We start from the raw sequence: 16,786 nt of genomic DNA on the forward strand, positions 1-16,786 counted from the left end.
ATATATAAATAAGTAAGCATAAGTCTGTCAAATATTTCTTCAGTATTTATCCTTATTTTATAGACAACTCAAATTAGAGGAATTCTCTTTTTTTCTAGCTTAGAGCTTGATAATGCTATGAATTAGGCATATTTGAGATTGGCATGTAGATCACTGATTATAACTTTCTATTAACAATTGATAGGGGGAAACGTTTATTATTTCCATAACTTTTGAAATCAAAAGTTTTAGAATTCATTATTAGAATCTTCATGACAAATCAATTAATTTTAACACACTATTTGGACATTTTTTTTCATAGTACCTCTATCAGTGTAGTTATAGTCTTGCTCTTAAACATAATATAGATTACTCACATTTGATGAATTTTCTTTAGTAGTTTGGTATAAATTAATTGATTTATATTCTAAAGCAACATTTAAAATATATTTGAGTTTGAATTAATTTATATCAATTTATTTTAAAATATATGCCTTTAGATACACAAATTGACTATTAAGTAAATCAGGTTATAAAGGAACAATGCAACAAAGATGTAAGCAATGGGAATACTTTAAATGCTTTTGATTATATGCTGAAGTATGGTCTAGCTGTGTTATATATTGTTTAGGTCATCAAATGTTTATTTTGTCAAGTATTTAAGGCAATATCTTTTAGACTTTGATGTTTGAAAGAAAAACTTATCAATATAAATGAACATATGTTTTGTATATATGTATTATTAGGGTTAGAAAATTATTAAAACACTAAATGTTTTATATGTACACATCCATATATATGGCTAAATAATGTACATACTTCATTAATTATTATTTTCATTGAAAATATTTAATTGTGCATACAATTTTCTACCTTGTAATTAAGTTCTTGTAGTATCAATATGGTGGTGTTGAGCTTGTTTTATTTCCAAGCATGAGAAAAAGGAGAATATATTGTTCTAAACTGCATTTTTTAATGTTTTGTTAGTTTTCTGGGTGTGACAGCCTTCTGTTCTCACATGACAACATGACTTACAAGTATTAATTAATTCTGTTTTCCAAAAATCTCTTCCTCTTGGAAATTCATAGTTCAACCCAAGCAAGTTCTTAGTTTATAAAAAGTAAAGTGGAAATAATTTTATTTGTTATATTATTTGTATGAAATTATTTAGAATTAATAAGTGTTACAGGCAAACATTTAGTAAATTCTTAGTATGGAGATTCAAAGAAAGAACATCAAAAAATGTTTTGAGTTTGATTTTCCTTCAGCAATAGCCATTATATCCCTTTTCATCATTGTTCTTATTGAATAAAAGTAGAAACTAAAATATAAAGAAGATATACATCTCCCTTTCTTTGTTTACGTGATTTGAAGAATACCTTACTTACATTTCTTTTTAGAACTCAAGCTCAGCTCTGAACATCATAAACCCAGATTGGGTATCAACCCTGAGCATCCACACTTGTGATTATTGGTTTGAGTGTTCAAAGCTGCAAATTAATGGACAAATATTAAGAGATATTCCAGGTGATATATATTAAGCCCAACAATCTCTAATGTGGCATGCTTCCAAACTTTCCTTATATTATTTTGGGAAAATTACAATTACAAAATTATTGTAATGCACATGCTTATGATGTATTACAAAAACAAATCTTTGATGTCCAAGATGGTATTTTGTGATCAGGCTAAGGGAAAATGAAACAAAAAATGGCATGGTGCCTAGATATACCTTGATTTAAAAAATAATATCCTTTAACTTTAAAATCATAAAATATCATTCATAATAAATTTGTTTATACAATACTTTCAGGCCATATTTGGGACTGTTGTGCTTGAATATATCTTTGCATTTGTTCTTCACTAACACAGTTGATCTATATTAGCTTTATTTTCTTGGTGCCAGACGCACATGTGAATGTTCTAACTGCATGATTTCTTTGTGATCTCTGATGAGTATGTCTGGTTAAAATGATAACATTGAATTGGGGTTGTTAGCAATTAGTGTTGTTATAGAAATGATTGTTAAAACTTTACTGTGAGTAGTCAAGACACTAGCATGGGAAGAAAACATAAAAAATTGTATGATGTTCTTTTGTCTTAAAAAAAAAGAGACTGCTACATTTCTTTCTCTTTCTGTTTTAACTCTCTCTCTCTCTCTCTCTCTCTCTCTCTCTCTCTCTCTCTCTCTCTCTCTCTCTTTCAGGAAATCAACATCCTGTATCAGTATTTGAAATTTGCATTTGTGCAAATGATGAATCATATTGCTGTGTCCCTGATAAGTATGTTAATTTTCAATTGTCATTCATTTGCTGAATTTTATGTTTTATAATAGAGTCTTAAAGAGAAAGAGAATGATGAGCTTGATATTCAGTTGAGAGTGTTTGAAGAGAACAAAGAAGATGACCTAACTGAATTATCCCACCGTCTCAATGACATTCGAGCTGAAATGGAATATCCTTTGACAAACAAACAAACAAAAATTTAGTATATGTTGAAAACCAGGAATTCATGATGATTTTTTGTATTGAGTCTTCTATGATGCCATGCTTCATATACATCCATGCTGAGAAATTATCATTCTGCTTTGACATTATACTCAGACTATTGAAATCTGCCCAATGACTTTCTTTATTACAGATATATTATGTTTAGTGGTCTTGAATATACAGACGTCTAAGTGCCTAAGACAGTATATCTTACGAAAAACAATGAGGAAATGTTATTTAATTCATATGCAACACTATCTAAGAGACATTGTGTATTTTAAATTGTACTCTGATTATAGATACTATTCTCTGGAAAAGAATGACTTATTCCTTATCAGATACTTGTGTTCCTTAATGATAGGAAAATTGTTAGATAAAATAATATCTATCTATTGCAAAGCAATATTGTAAAAGTACCTATGTCAAATACAGAAGCATATAATTTTCCTGTGGCATCTGTCTGATGTAAAATTTTTTGAGCTATAAGATATGATTGTCTTCGCACTGCTCTGTGTTTCCCATATTTTACAATCCGTGCTTTTGGGTTTTCTGAAGTAGGAAAACACTTCAGAATCAGAGCTGTGCTTTTCTGCCTGTAATATTTTCTTCCCTTCTTTCAGCATTCTAAACATACTGGAACATTATGTCTCTCCTTAAAAATCCTGCAGTAGCATTATGCTTTTTATATACCCTTCTCCTCCCCTTACATAAAAGTATTAAGTATGTGTAGATACAATGAATAAAAATAGTATTATCATAGAAAATGATTTCTAATAATTTCTCTTTCAAGATTAGTCACAGTAGTCTGTACTCCCATCACTAATACATACAAAATGCTTTTTTTTATTTCAGTCAATAAACATACATTGTATTAATTTAGATAAACAGTCATTTGATTTATGCTGTAGCCATTTAGGATACTTTAACCCAGTACTATCATCTAGGATTTAAAATAGTATATTGTATTTTTAATTCTCCTGCCCTTTTTATGTTTTAAGTTATTGGCTTGCATCTTGTATTTATTTTATGTGGACTTTCCTGGTTCTCAGTACATATAATGTGAGTTCACTTTTAAAATTTTTTCTACATTTCTAAATAGCATTTACACTACTAGTTTTCATGTCTTAGAAAAAAAGTGTTTTAATGTCCATTTGATCGATTTCTTATATGTTTTTAGAAATAAGCTAGTTTTGTACTCTTTGATAGCTGAGTGGTTATTTGACATTTCTTTTATCTGATAACAAATGTAGAATAGCAGTGTCTCTATTGGAACCAGAGACAGATCAAGGCAGTACTTCTTTCATTTTGATGGCTTTCTGGTTTGAATGGCCCTAGCTATTATCTGAAATTGACAGTATAATGAATGGATGATTATTGAATGTGTTGACATCCAAGTGGTCTTGGAAACTTTTTTAGGCTTGTTTCTCTAATGACAGGCTTAATTTTTTCTATAGATGTTTAAATGCTATAACATGAAATTGAAGCATTAATAACAATAATAGAAGCCAAGTGACACTTTTGATTTTTAAAAATTAGGCACTTCAGTCCTAAATGTACTATTCATCAAGATCCTTTGCTGTTTTCCTTTATTCACTTTATACTGATATGAATGAAGTCTACCATCTTCTCTATAATATGCTGAAAGACACTGCTGCTGAAGGTTACTTATTATCCATTCTGCAACACTTTCTGCTCATCAGAAATGATTACTATATCAGGTAAGATTCATATCTGAGAGGACTACATATATAATTTGAATTGGATATCAAAAGAAAATTAACAAAGTAGTGAGTCTAAGGAAATACATACATTATATGTACATAAAATATAAGGGTTTTTCTACTTTAGGTACCATTTAAAAAATGCATTTATTTTAATTGGGCCAGAAAAAGATAGCTACATAGAAATATTGGGTGCACCCAAGGAAACTGAATTTAAGCAGAAATTAACCTGTCATATATTATTGAGTCTGTAATGAATTTTTCTGCTTGATACTGGCAACCCAATGAAAACATTGGAACTCCTAGAATTTTTTTTTAAATCTTGTCTATCTTATCAAGGAAGCTTTTATCATTTCTTTTTATAGTGTTCAGTAAAATGTGTGATCTTTAAATTTAGGAAAATATTACTGTATATATTTTAGCTTTGTCTAATGATACTATTTTCAAAATAAATGAATATGATAATAACCAATAGTTAAGTTTTTGAATAGATAATAACAGGTTTATTAGTGACTGAACTTATCTCTAAGCTTGTGACCATGGTCTTAATGTTAATGACCATTCAAGCTTATTCGTACTCTTATGGCTTACTAGGTTTTTTGAATTCTCAAAACTTAAGCTAATACTTTAAAAAGGAACACTACCAGAATGTTGTGTTGGCAATAAAAATTGACAGTTCTAAATAGCATAAAGTGATTTTTTTCCTTGATAAACATCTTGATGTTGAGTTGACAGAAAAATGTTCAAAGAACTAATCCACGCTTTCTTAAAAAACACTATAAATAGTAATACGTAGTAGTGGAGATACAGAGGTCATGAATATTCAGGTGCCTCGGAACATGATTTTTACAGAATTTTATGTTTCTTGATAAATGTTAATTCATGATAAATAATTCATACATGGCATATTTTTAAAAAAGTTTGTGTGTAGTATGTCCATGGGTTTTTGTGTATATGCATATATGTTTGTTTATATTATGTGTGTAGATATGTTCTTGTGAACACAGAGGCAGGAAGTCAAATTGGTAATTATGCTCTATATTTTCTGTGAAATTACCTTGTGAAAATGTCTTTCTCACTGAAACTGGTGGAATGCTGATAAGCTCCTTTATTTGTTCTGTCAACATCCCAGACAGTTCTGGGTTTACAGATGAACACCAGCATCCTTACCTTTTTACTTGCATACTGGGCATTTGAACCCCAATCTACACAGCTGGTGCTTTAATCCATTGAGCTATCTTGGCTGCCCATTTAACCTTTTCCTACTTATAGTATTCTTGGGTTGAGGTATTGACATGTACTTTCATTTCACATATTGGATAAAGAGGAAAACTGTGTTGTTCTTAGTCATTCATAGAGTGAAGTTAACGACTAATATTATTTATCCCCAGATCTGATGATGATGGCTTTTGAAGCCCTAAAACCACAATGCATATTTATTTTTATTCTTAATCTTAGAAATAAATAGCCATATGATTAAATACACAGATTAGTCTCTTTTTATTCATTTCATGTTTTTAGTAGTTTGACAAGCTATATTTAGAGATGTTTATGTCATAATTTGTGTTATATAATATCTCTCTGAAGTACTGTTGAATTTATTAGCCCATGACAATTTGTCTTCTGCAAATTTTAATGCAAAATGTCCCTTATTTTTATTTTTCCAGTCAGTGGTCATTTTTAAAGCCAAAATTACCTTGGGAGATTGCAGAAAAATGGTGTGTTTTAAAACCTTTGACACATCACACATATTGCAACTATAGCTATGCATATTAAATATATGTGATTTTATAAAACTTTTTTTAGAAATATGCAACATGCATAGGTCTTCACATTAGTCTGTAACAGAAATGACAGCCCAGTTTTATAGGCTAGTGTGATTGTCCTGATTAAATGTTCTTCACTGAATTCAAGACATTGCCTGCCACCCAAGGCCAAGAAACACATCTCTTTTTGAAAAGGAGAACTTGAGGCTGTCTATAACTGTTTTTGTGCTCATAGATTTAGGATTGAACGATCATTTATTTTCATTAACTTTAGAAACAATACCTTAAATAGATAGATAAGGTCGATGAGTATTTTTGAACACAAGCATGAATCCCTGCAAACTAGAACATTAAGTCTGTACATGTTTTCATTCAATTACATCATACTCATCACACTCAATTTGGCCCCCTTATGTTCAGACCACCTTTAAGCCTTAGTCATATTTTCTCTAAAGAAGTGTAAATGTTAGTGGAATTATTTCCTTCTTAGCGCTGGGAGAGAAAAAAAAAAAAACCTGAGTTCTTTTTGCATTCTGAATCCTTTCATAAGAAAATTGATTGATACAAATAGAAAAATATTCTCAAATATTTTCTCTTTTCAACAGGCCACAGTATTATAAAATAATTGAAGAGTGTGTTTCACAGATAGTGCTGCACTGCAGTGGAATGGACCCAGACTTCAAGTACAGGCAACGCATAGACTTTGATTTCACTCATCTCATAGGTATGGATTATGCACTTTACTGTTAGTCATGTTTCACACCTTCTGCCTGAGGACTTTTTAAGCATAGCTCTCTCACTGGATTTCTATTAGTATCTGGTAATTCATTGTTGCTGTGACTGTTCGATTGTTATAAGTGTTAGTTTTGAGGATCTTAAGAATTCTCCTTATAGGTTCAGATATATGTCTTTTTGATGAGTTTCAGCAGTACTAAGTCAGATGAAAGTCAGCCATCCTACCCCACAAAAAGCTGTGATGTTTTAATAGATGAACACCTTACATTTTAGAAACCTGACTCTTATTCTTTAAATCATTTCTTCCTTACAGAAAGATTGTGGGAATGGTGTGTAGTAGATTCTATATAGATATGCTACTTTGGTTCTGAAATTTCAGAAAACAATTTACATGGTAAGGAAATTACCTTATACAGTTAGAGAATGCCAAGTAGGGATATTATTTTCTAATTAGTGATGACAAACTTCCATTTTGCAATATGCTATCCTCTATGATTTTGTAGTTAGGGAATAGTATCTAAAACTAATCCTGCAATTATTGCCTTGGTTAATGCATAAATGATTGTTTAAAAATAAAACAAAAATTGTTGAATACCATCTTGATTAAACTTTTCGTTCTGTGGTAGAATAGAAAAACAATAGCATAGATTGAATATTATTTCTCATATTTTTTCCATTTCTGAAGGGAATATATACTTACTGTAAGCAATAGAAAGTTTTCTACAAATGACAAATATCAAGCTATATCAAGATAACTCCCTTTTCATCAGAGTACAGATTTGGCCATGTTCACATTAAAATTGGGACTATGCTAATACATACCATATTATGATCTATTATGAGCTCTCATGATCATTTGATCTGTGTTCTCTTACTGTTTTGCTGGTATTATATTTAGATTGTTTTTATGTCCTTAAAATTTTAAAAAAATCAGCTAATTGATCCCTTTCACCACAGTTTTTATAATCAGTTTAATTGAACATTCTTGTTTGTAAATTTTAGACATTTTCTTGTCACTTTTTCAGAATTAATTGCTATCAGGGGTGGTAGTCTTTGATTACTATTGAGGTACTTGCATCAGAATATATATATATATATATATATATATATATATATATATATATATATATATATACAGACACATATATATATGCATACCCACACACACAAATTCACACAAAATTGAGTGCTTCAGCATCATCAAGACTATAAGGGATATCTATTTTAATAATACTTGAGCCTCAGTATTCTAGTATAGTCTGATTTCAATTTTTTTATATCTATTATTTTTCTTATAATATATAAGATCTTTTACCAAAATTCTTTAGTGATGTTCCATTGGAACCCAAATGAAAGTCATTGTGAAATCTGACTTGAATTACCTATGTAAGAATACTTTAGACAATATCACTTTCCTTGTTGTGTGTAATATTGTAACATTTTTACAATAATAAAAACACAATAATAATTGGAGTAGGACAGAGTGTTTTAGCAATTAAGAACACTTCCTGCTTTTGAAGAGAACCTTGACTTGATTTCCATTACATACATGATAGCTTAGAACCATCTATAACTCATTGGTCCTATGACCTCTTCAGGTCACTGCACTGATTTGGCACTTCAAAAATGTGCTGCACAGACATTCATGCAGATAAAACTCACTACATATAAAGGAAGATAAAATATTTTTAAAAAATTAAAATAATTCTTTTACATTTGAGTTGGGAAAACTTGTCATATTTTCAATATATAAACTATTCACTATATGCCAAGTGAATAGATATTAAAGTATGTATGTATATACTTAAAACATAAATTAATATATTTATATATTAACATATTATATACATAAAACTATCACTGTGTTCAGTATCCTAAGTTTCAGCCTTTTTCATTCCTTATGTTCCCCAATGCTTTAATGACACAGCTGCTGGTTTCTCTCATACTGACTTTCCTTTAGCTTAGTTTTTTCTCATCAGGTTCTTTTTCTAAAATATTATCACCAAGATAAGTGTACCATCACTTAGCACAGATTCTCTGTGTTCATTTCCTTTCATGAAGGATAAATTTGAGATTCAATCATGCTGTATTTCATGTCTTGATATTGTATTCCTTTATATTGTGATCTATTAACATATGAATATAAAAATGCATTAATTGATGGTCATTTGCATCCATTCCAGTGTTCAACTGCTGTAATAAAGCTGTTCTGTATCATTTATATAAAAGTGCAACTCAGACATAGGTTTTCCTTTAGAGAAATATTGGGGTAATGTACAAAGTTTAGTTTCAAAAAGTTTTTTCATCATGTTTATTGATGAAATGTTTGTAATTATAAGTTTTCTTGTCTTTGTACATGATACAATTTCTTTCAAATCAGAAGTTGAATAAAAATTTTTCCTGGAAAACCTGAACTGGTGACTTTCATTACATTTTCCTCTTCTAGTTTTTAGTGATCATTTTGAGATTTCATTATCTTGAACCTGGAGTCTTTACCACCTCTCTCTCCATAATAATGTGTCACTTTTAAAAGAATTCTGTATTGTTAAAAGTTGAATTATAATTGATGTCTTTCAATACAGTGATAATTACATCAAAGGAATTTTGGAGAGTTGAGTCTTTTTTGCTTTACCACTAAAGAAAGAAATTGTAAATGTACATTATAGTATAGAATGATGTATATTTAATAATAATTTATGTGAAAAGCACAGGATCATATTTCAGGTCATAATTAGCTGAAGATTCCCTGTCATATATTTCTAATCATTTGTGCTTTCCCTGAATAGATGGTTGTGTAAACAAGGCAAAAGTTGAAGAAAGTGAGCAAAAGGCAATGGAATTTTCAAAGAAGGTAAGACTGATAAAATAGGAGTCCTGATTTTAAAACAATAATTTAACCACAATGCATAGTTAAACCATAACTACATTTGCTTTTTACATGTCACTTTATAACTTGTCCTTTCAATTCTGCAGTACTTTATACTACTAGACTCAAACATTTCACAATATGGATTTATTTCCTTGTAAGATTAGATAGTTTCTATTCCTTCTTCATCAGCCTAATTCATTAGGTAAGGAAACTCTTACTCTTGTTATACTTAATGAAATAAAATCATCTATCTGATAGTTTACATAGTTAAAAATCAAACAAGTAAAACAAATTCTTTCATTGCTTTCCTTTAGCATTCACTTACACTATACAGTTCCATGGAAAACTGGCAGAAACTTGGTTTCCCTTTAAAGCTATGACATGTGAACTGGTGAAGAAATTTTATGATTAGAATCTTTTGGTAGCATGGATGCTAAGCATGTATCTCTCTTTATTATTAGTTTAAGATGGTATTAACACAAAGGCTAGGGGAAAAAAGTGTTCAACCATCTGACAGGAAGACAAGTGCTTATATTTGCTCACTCCTTTAAAGTTATGACTTAGCTTGGAAATTAGATCATCACTTCTGCTATAAGTCAGAAAATATTAGAGTTACTTCTGGGCATTTGAAGAAATACTTTTTGTTCTTTCTTGCCTTAGAATAGATATTAAGAGGCTGAGTTGAGCACAATGAGATTGTGTGAAGCTGTCATTGGTAAAATGCATATTTTGTGTAATAGAACTTTATTAATTTTCTTTTTAAATAAATATCTTAAATTTCCATTTATATCTTAGGATCTCCTTAAATTTGGCTAGAGTGTAAAATTGGAGCATATTGTGATGACCTATATTCATAATTTCCCGTATCTTGTAAATAACACCAGTTACCCTGAAATAATAGGGAAATAATATGATAATTGCTTACAAAGTTCATTGCCATATTTAGAGTGAATATGTTGCATTGCCTAGTCATTATCTTTTTCCATTGTCTTTTGGGTTACCTCAAACACAAACTAGTTTTTTTATTATGTCTTTAGAGTTTTGATATTTGTGTAACATGTTGATAATATTCACCCTCTTCCTCTAATTTTCCAAAATGTTAGACAGTTGTTATACTATCTAATCTCAGCATTTCCACTACTTCCCTTTGACTCTAAGCAAGCCAGTATTCTCTTTGGATTGTGCTCTTTTCATAATTAAAAGGTGAGTCTAAGATTAGGAAATTGGAAAAAGACCTCTTCTACTCTTCATAATTAGGTTTGTATCATTTCTATTCTGCATGGTTACATTTCACATATCATTAAATTAAAAGCAGAAATATGTGTGCTTGTGCAGATAGTATATTTCAAAATCACTATAAGAGAAACTAACTTTGAGAAAAGATTTATGATTATCAATTTAGGGAAATCATATTGATGGAATGAAATCATATTGAAGGAATTCTGTCTTTTTTAATTCTAGTATTTTTATGTTGTTATTTGTTTGTTTTGATTTTGGAGACAGAGTTATATTGTGTCCCCCTTCTTGGCCTAGAACTCACTATATATTCCAGGTTGGCTTGCATTGATTGTACTCTCTGCCTCCTGGCTATGAGGGTTATAGGTATGTATTCTTATGTCTGTCTAACATCTCCATCTTCTCAGTGAAGTAGGAAATGTAGATCACTGAAGGAGCTTAAGATCTATCCCCTCATATATTTATTGTCATTTTGAAATTGAGTTATATTTGCAAAGATTTTTTTTACCAACTTCTATAAGATGTTTTCCAAGTATGAAAACAGGCATGTATCAAACCATAATTAAGCAGTGTTTCAGTCTCTGTCATTCAGTCTACCCAGACATGTTTTTTCAACTTACCAGAATAGCATTTTATAATAATTTCCTAAAGTCATATCTAGTAGTAAGATGGATACCTATTAATAGAGAATGTATTGCCATATCATTCCTTACACCTTAAGTATAGTTCCGTATAGTTAAGTATAGTATAAACAAATAATATTGTTGGTATAAACTATACAAATCTAAAATGACTTGAGTTGACATTCACAGTAAAAAGAAAATAAAAATTTTAAATAAATTTTAAATAAAAAATTTAGTAGCAAGTCCTATACAGTATTTGCTGTAAATATGATTCCTATACAGTATTTGCTGTAAATATGAGTCTAACTTTTGTCTGCTTAGAGTAATCATTGAGGTAGGAGCTTGGACACAGTGCAATAAATGTGTATACCTTATTTGTAGAGTTGGGGTCTTTAGTACCCTGTATTTTTACTTCTCATTTTCTTTCCATCTCTCTTTTCTTCCGTTCCTCATGTAAGTATGTATGCATGTATGTATGTATGTATGTATGTAATTATTTATTTGTTTTGGGTCCTCTCTTTATTCTCTCTTTCTTCCTGCCACCCCATTCTGTACACTTGCTGGTATGTGTTTGCCCATGTACCTCAGTCAGAGAACAACATAAAGGATTCAGTTTTCTCTGGACATCTTATGTGATTCAAGGATCAAATTAGGGTTATGACCCTGCACTTCTACACTCAGAACCGTCTTCACTCACCTCAATTTCGTCTCTTGCATTGTTTTTGTTAACCATCTGATATAGAACTTCAGTGTATATCATTGTACTGTCAGATATTGTGAAGTACTACTTTTTGGATGTTAGGCAATGAAGATTATGGCAGCAATAATCTCCCAGTCCCATTCGTGTTAATATACATAATTCTTATGATTGTGAAAACCCAATCTTTTTAAAGACTAAATATGGTTAGAAGTTGTAAATGCATTCCATATTTTTATATTGCACTTTTTAACTAAACTTAAAACTATGGTGGCAAATCTTTAATAAACATTTTTTTATTCTAAAATTGAATCTCCTATAACAAGATATTTTCCATTACATGTGAAGAGAGACTTCATAGTTTTACCTGTGTGAATACTTAATTGTCAGAAGAATGAGTAAAAATCTTTCGAGTATCTCTCTGAATTCATCAAAGCAAAAACTGTTTTATATATTTACTACATAATGTTTAATTCTTTCTCAGACTTATTAGTAACTGCGTTTGTGTTGGTCATTGCAGTTCGATGAAGAATTCACAGCTCGTCAGGAAGCTCAAGCACAGCTTCAGAAAAGAGATGAAAAAATCAAGGAACTGGAAACAGAAATCCAGCAACTTCGAGCACAGGTAATGAAACAAAATGTTGACTTGACGTCACAATGAATTTGGTAGTGGAAAATTATCTTGTTAGTCAGAAGGAAAATTGTGATCAGAAAGAGACCTTTAGGTTATTGTTCACACTTTCACATTTTAGTTGAAATAAGTACAGATTTGATTTTTCCAGGACAGTAAATCATTTTAATGTTTGGAAATAAATAAGACTTCATTTGCTCAAACTGCCCTGAATATTTTTACTGGAATACATTATACAAGCCAAACTGTGACATGAAATTTTCATGATGATGTGAAAAATTGTGTGCATAGTATTTTCTTTCAAAAAGAATATAGAAATGCTCATGAATTTTAATTATCCAAAGGGCTTCTTGAGATCTTTAAATCAAGACTATCTTCAATTCAAAACATAGACACTTTATTTCTACCTGCATTTCTTTGCACACATACAAAAATACCTCTTAAATAAGATCTCTATGTTTTCGAATTACGTATAACCTCAACACATGTTGTGACTTAAAAGAATAATATAGAATTTAAGAAGGTGCCTTTAAATACTTAATGTCTAGGAGGTGGTAGTTGATTGACTACATCTCTTTCTAATATTATGCTGAGGAATTACTTACAAAGTCTCTGGTAAGCTACAAAGTATACACGGTGGTGCCCTTTTTACCCACAGCCCATATATCATTTATGTTCACTATTCAAGTCTTTGTTTTTGCTTCCAGTATTATGCTACTGCTGTCTGAGAACTATATTTCTCTTATTTTCTCACTCCCCAATGGCGAGATATCTCTGTGTTCTCTCTGCCCTTGGCAGTTTTCTCTGCTTTGTATTTCTTTGCACAAACATCCCACTCACTTTCATATGTTCATACATCACCTTTTAGTAGGTGTCAACGCTTTTGACTCTATCTTACATTTGCAGCTGTCCCCATAGGCAAGCCTTTTGTATGGAAATCAAACTCAATGTTTTTGATCTTTTCTATTCCCTTAAACCAGCTCAGTCCCCATTTCTATTTGTTTTAAAATTTACTACTATTTTCTTAACACAAAAGTTTGATTTTTTTTTTTTTTGCTTGACCTTTTCATGACAAAGGGTGTTAGTTCTTGTTTTATTTAAATTCTTCCAGTGACTTTTTCACCTCTTCATCAAACCATACTCCTTTCAGGTCTACTTCCATGACATTTTTTGCCTGAGCTATTTTAATTGTCTCTTTCTTTTTCTTCCTGCTTATAGCCTTTTCCTCCTCAGGTTCATGTTTTATGTCAGTGGAGAATTAATCCTCATAGAACATAGTTCCAATTTATTATTACTGAAGAATTTATTGTGTACAGTGCTTGCTTGTTGCATTTGGGATTAAACAAAATCTCCTCATCAGAAATATTAAAGCCTTCTGGCAGGCGCTACTTTATACTTTACTCCCATTGCAGCCTAGCCTCTGACTGCTCTCTTACTACAGCAACCTCTGCTGCTCTTAAGTCTCCTTTTCATCCATTAGATTTGTAACTTACTGGCTATATACTTTTCATTCTACTAACTTTCTCAAATGCTAGTTATAGATATTTTAATGATTGTTACAAAGTGTTCAATAGTCTACTAAATTGGTTAAACATTAAATGCTTGGAGATTTTCAAAACGTGGCATCTTATTAAATAGTGTGAGATATCCTACATTGAAGAAACCCTCTAGCTCATGCCTTTTCCTGACTCATTTGGCCACAGTATCTTTTGTTTTCATTTTTACTTTTGAGACAGAGACTCAATTTGTAGCCCTGGCTAGTCTGAAACTCTGTGTGTAGTCCAGGCTGGCCTTGCACTCACAGAAAGCTGTCCACATCTGTCTCCTGAGTGCTAGTATTAAAGGGATGTATTACCTTGCCTGCCTGAGTAGAGTACCTTCTTTGCTGTTTTGTGTCTGTTAGACAAGCCACCTTATGCTAATACTCATCTCATCTTGATGAAGCCTGTATTTGTTTATTCTTTTTCTTCCTCCTCCTCCTCTTCCTCTTTCTATTCCTCTTCCTCCTTTTCTTCTTTATCTTGAGACACCAGCTCACTCATCAATGCAGGCTGGTGTGAAACTTTCTGTGTAGTCCAGATTGTAATGTCATGCCCTATCAAGCTGTAGCAACTGCTGTACTGCATTAAATTGCAGTCTGATTGTTTGACTCCTAATTTTTAAATGAAGAAAGATGTGACTAATATGACTTGATACTGAGAGGCTTCAAACTTGTAAAGTAAATATTTACTTGAGTTAAAACCCTGTGCACTTATACTTTATTTTAGGTCTGTTTATATTGTTAGCAGTACTTCTCTTTATCTATATATTGAGTCTTAACGACTTTAAGGAATTTTTGGTTGTGATTGTATAAATGTCATATCTAATAGAGGAAAAATATTGATTACTAATTTAAATGTTTATTGAATATTTATATTTTCCTTCTGCATTAATTTTTTAGTGAAAAGAGGAAATACAGATTGTACATCACAAGTATTCAAAGTAAACTTCATTTTCCAAAATACTTGTTGAATAAAGTACAAATTTTCTAAGATTGAATTTTTCTAATAATTTCATTAATCTTACATAAGAGTAAAAATCAGGCTTTTACAGGTTGATGCAGTTCCTTCAGATTTCTGGAAAGGATTTCATTCCAGGAGTGGCAAGCCAGTTTTGAGTATACAAATATATCTACATGTATTTATTTATGTGAACATATGAGCATAATTATGCATACATATGAATAAAATTTGTTCAATACTAGTTAACATTGTATAGATATATTTCTGCAATCATATTTAAGTATAAATATATTTTAAAGCATTTTTATATATAAAATTTTTATTTAAATGGTTTATCCAAATTTTAGGTAATTTAGTTTTTTCTGAAAGATACTTCATAATTTCACTGTGACAGCAAATTGTCCAATTAGAAATTTTATATTAGCTAAGATAAAATGACTTCTTCCTGCTAAACAACATATTCACTATACCTTGAACTTTCAATTACTGAAATGTAATATTTTGATTTCAAAAAAGTCTGCTAATTGGTACTAGTTTCTTTGAAATATTTTTATGTTCATTTGTAAAGGGAACCATTGTGATCAGTGATGATTTACAGTTTATTTAATCCTTAAAAAGTAATATGGGATGTAGTGTTATTTGCCTATAATCAATTGCCATTGTAGAACAAGCTACTTGCTGATAGTTAAGTTATTCTCCACTTATCAACCATAGGTATGAATTAATTCTCAAGGTAAATGACACTTTCATTAATAGAGCAGAGCAGAAAGAGAACCACATTCAATCCTCGTTTTTTTCTTTCATTTTATCTATTGATTAAATAAAAAACAATAAAATTCAATCAGAATTTGAATTTAGCAGTTAAGACCCTAAAACCTCTTCACCAGTATCTACTATATTCATATTTCTATACAAGCATACTTAAAGTTTGAAACACAGAGCTTCATGGAGAGTTCATATCTTTCTATCATATCTTTTGTCTTTTTATTTTTTTATTGGCTACTTATTTACATTTCAAATGTTGCCCCTCTTCCCTTGTTTCCCCTCTGCAAACCCTATACTTGATCCCCCCTCCCCTTTGCCTCTAAGAGGCTGCCACACACACACAGACACACACACACACACACACAAAATCAACTAATGGACCAATCCCCCAGCCCCAGAACTCCCAGGGACTAAACTACCAACCAAAGACTACATACACATGGATTGGTCCATGTCTCCAGCTGCATATGTAGCAGAAGATGGGCTTATCTGAAATCCTCTTGTTTTACACTGTGCCATCTTTGATTATCTGTCTCTCTCTCTGTCTCTGTCTGTGGTATCTTTGATTATCTGTCTATCTGTCCATCCATCCATTTGTTTGTGTGTTCATTTATTTGTTTATTGGGCTGAGGATCAAAACTGAGGCTTCCCCATGTAATGCAAGAACTCTAGTAAATTCTCAGCCTTCATTTAATTTTATTGCATTTATTTTCCTCATCGTAAGCCTTGAGTTAAAGATGTCATCAAATGTCCTATTTACATTACAAGGTTATA

The 16,786-nt window shown here is 30.9% G+C and overlaps 1 protein-coding gene across 3 annotated transcripts in view; it reads left to right on the forward strand.

Annotated features, from left to right (window-relative positions):
- Window positions 1-16,786, forward strand: part of Diaph2 (diaphanous related formin 2) — a 714,153-nt gene that overhangs the window by 215,498 nt on the left and 481,869 nt on the right. For all 3 annotated transcript variants that reach the window (XM_052170671.1, XM_052170672.1, XM_052170673.1), the window contains 5 exons: window positions 2,315-2,433; window positions 4,070-4,186; window positions 6,561-6,679; window positions 9,477-9,541; window positions 12,636-12,740. In XM_052170671.1, the coding sequence (XP_052026631.1) occupies window positions 2,315-2,433; window positions 4,070-4,186; window positions 6,561-6,679; window positions 9,477-9,541; window positions 12,636-12,740 (525 nt within the window). The remainder of the gene's footprint in view (window positions 1-2,314; window positions 2,434-4,069; window positions 4,187-6,560; window positions 6,680-9,476; window positions 9,542-12,635; window positions 12,741-16,786) is intronic.

The sequence above is a fragment of the Apodemus sylvaticus genome, chromosome X (genome assembly GCF_947179515.1).
Source record: "Apodemus sylvaticus chromosome X, mApoSyl1.1, whole genome shotgun sequence".
Taxonomy (NCBI): domain Eukaryota; kingdom Metazoa; phylum Chordata; class Mammalia; order Rodentia; family Muridae; genus Apodemus; species Apodemus sylvaticus.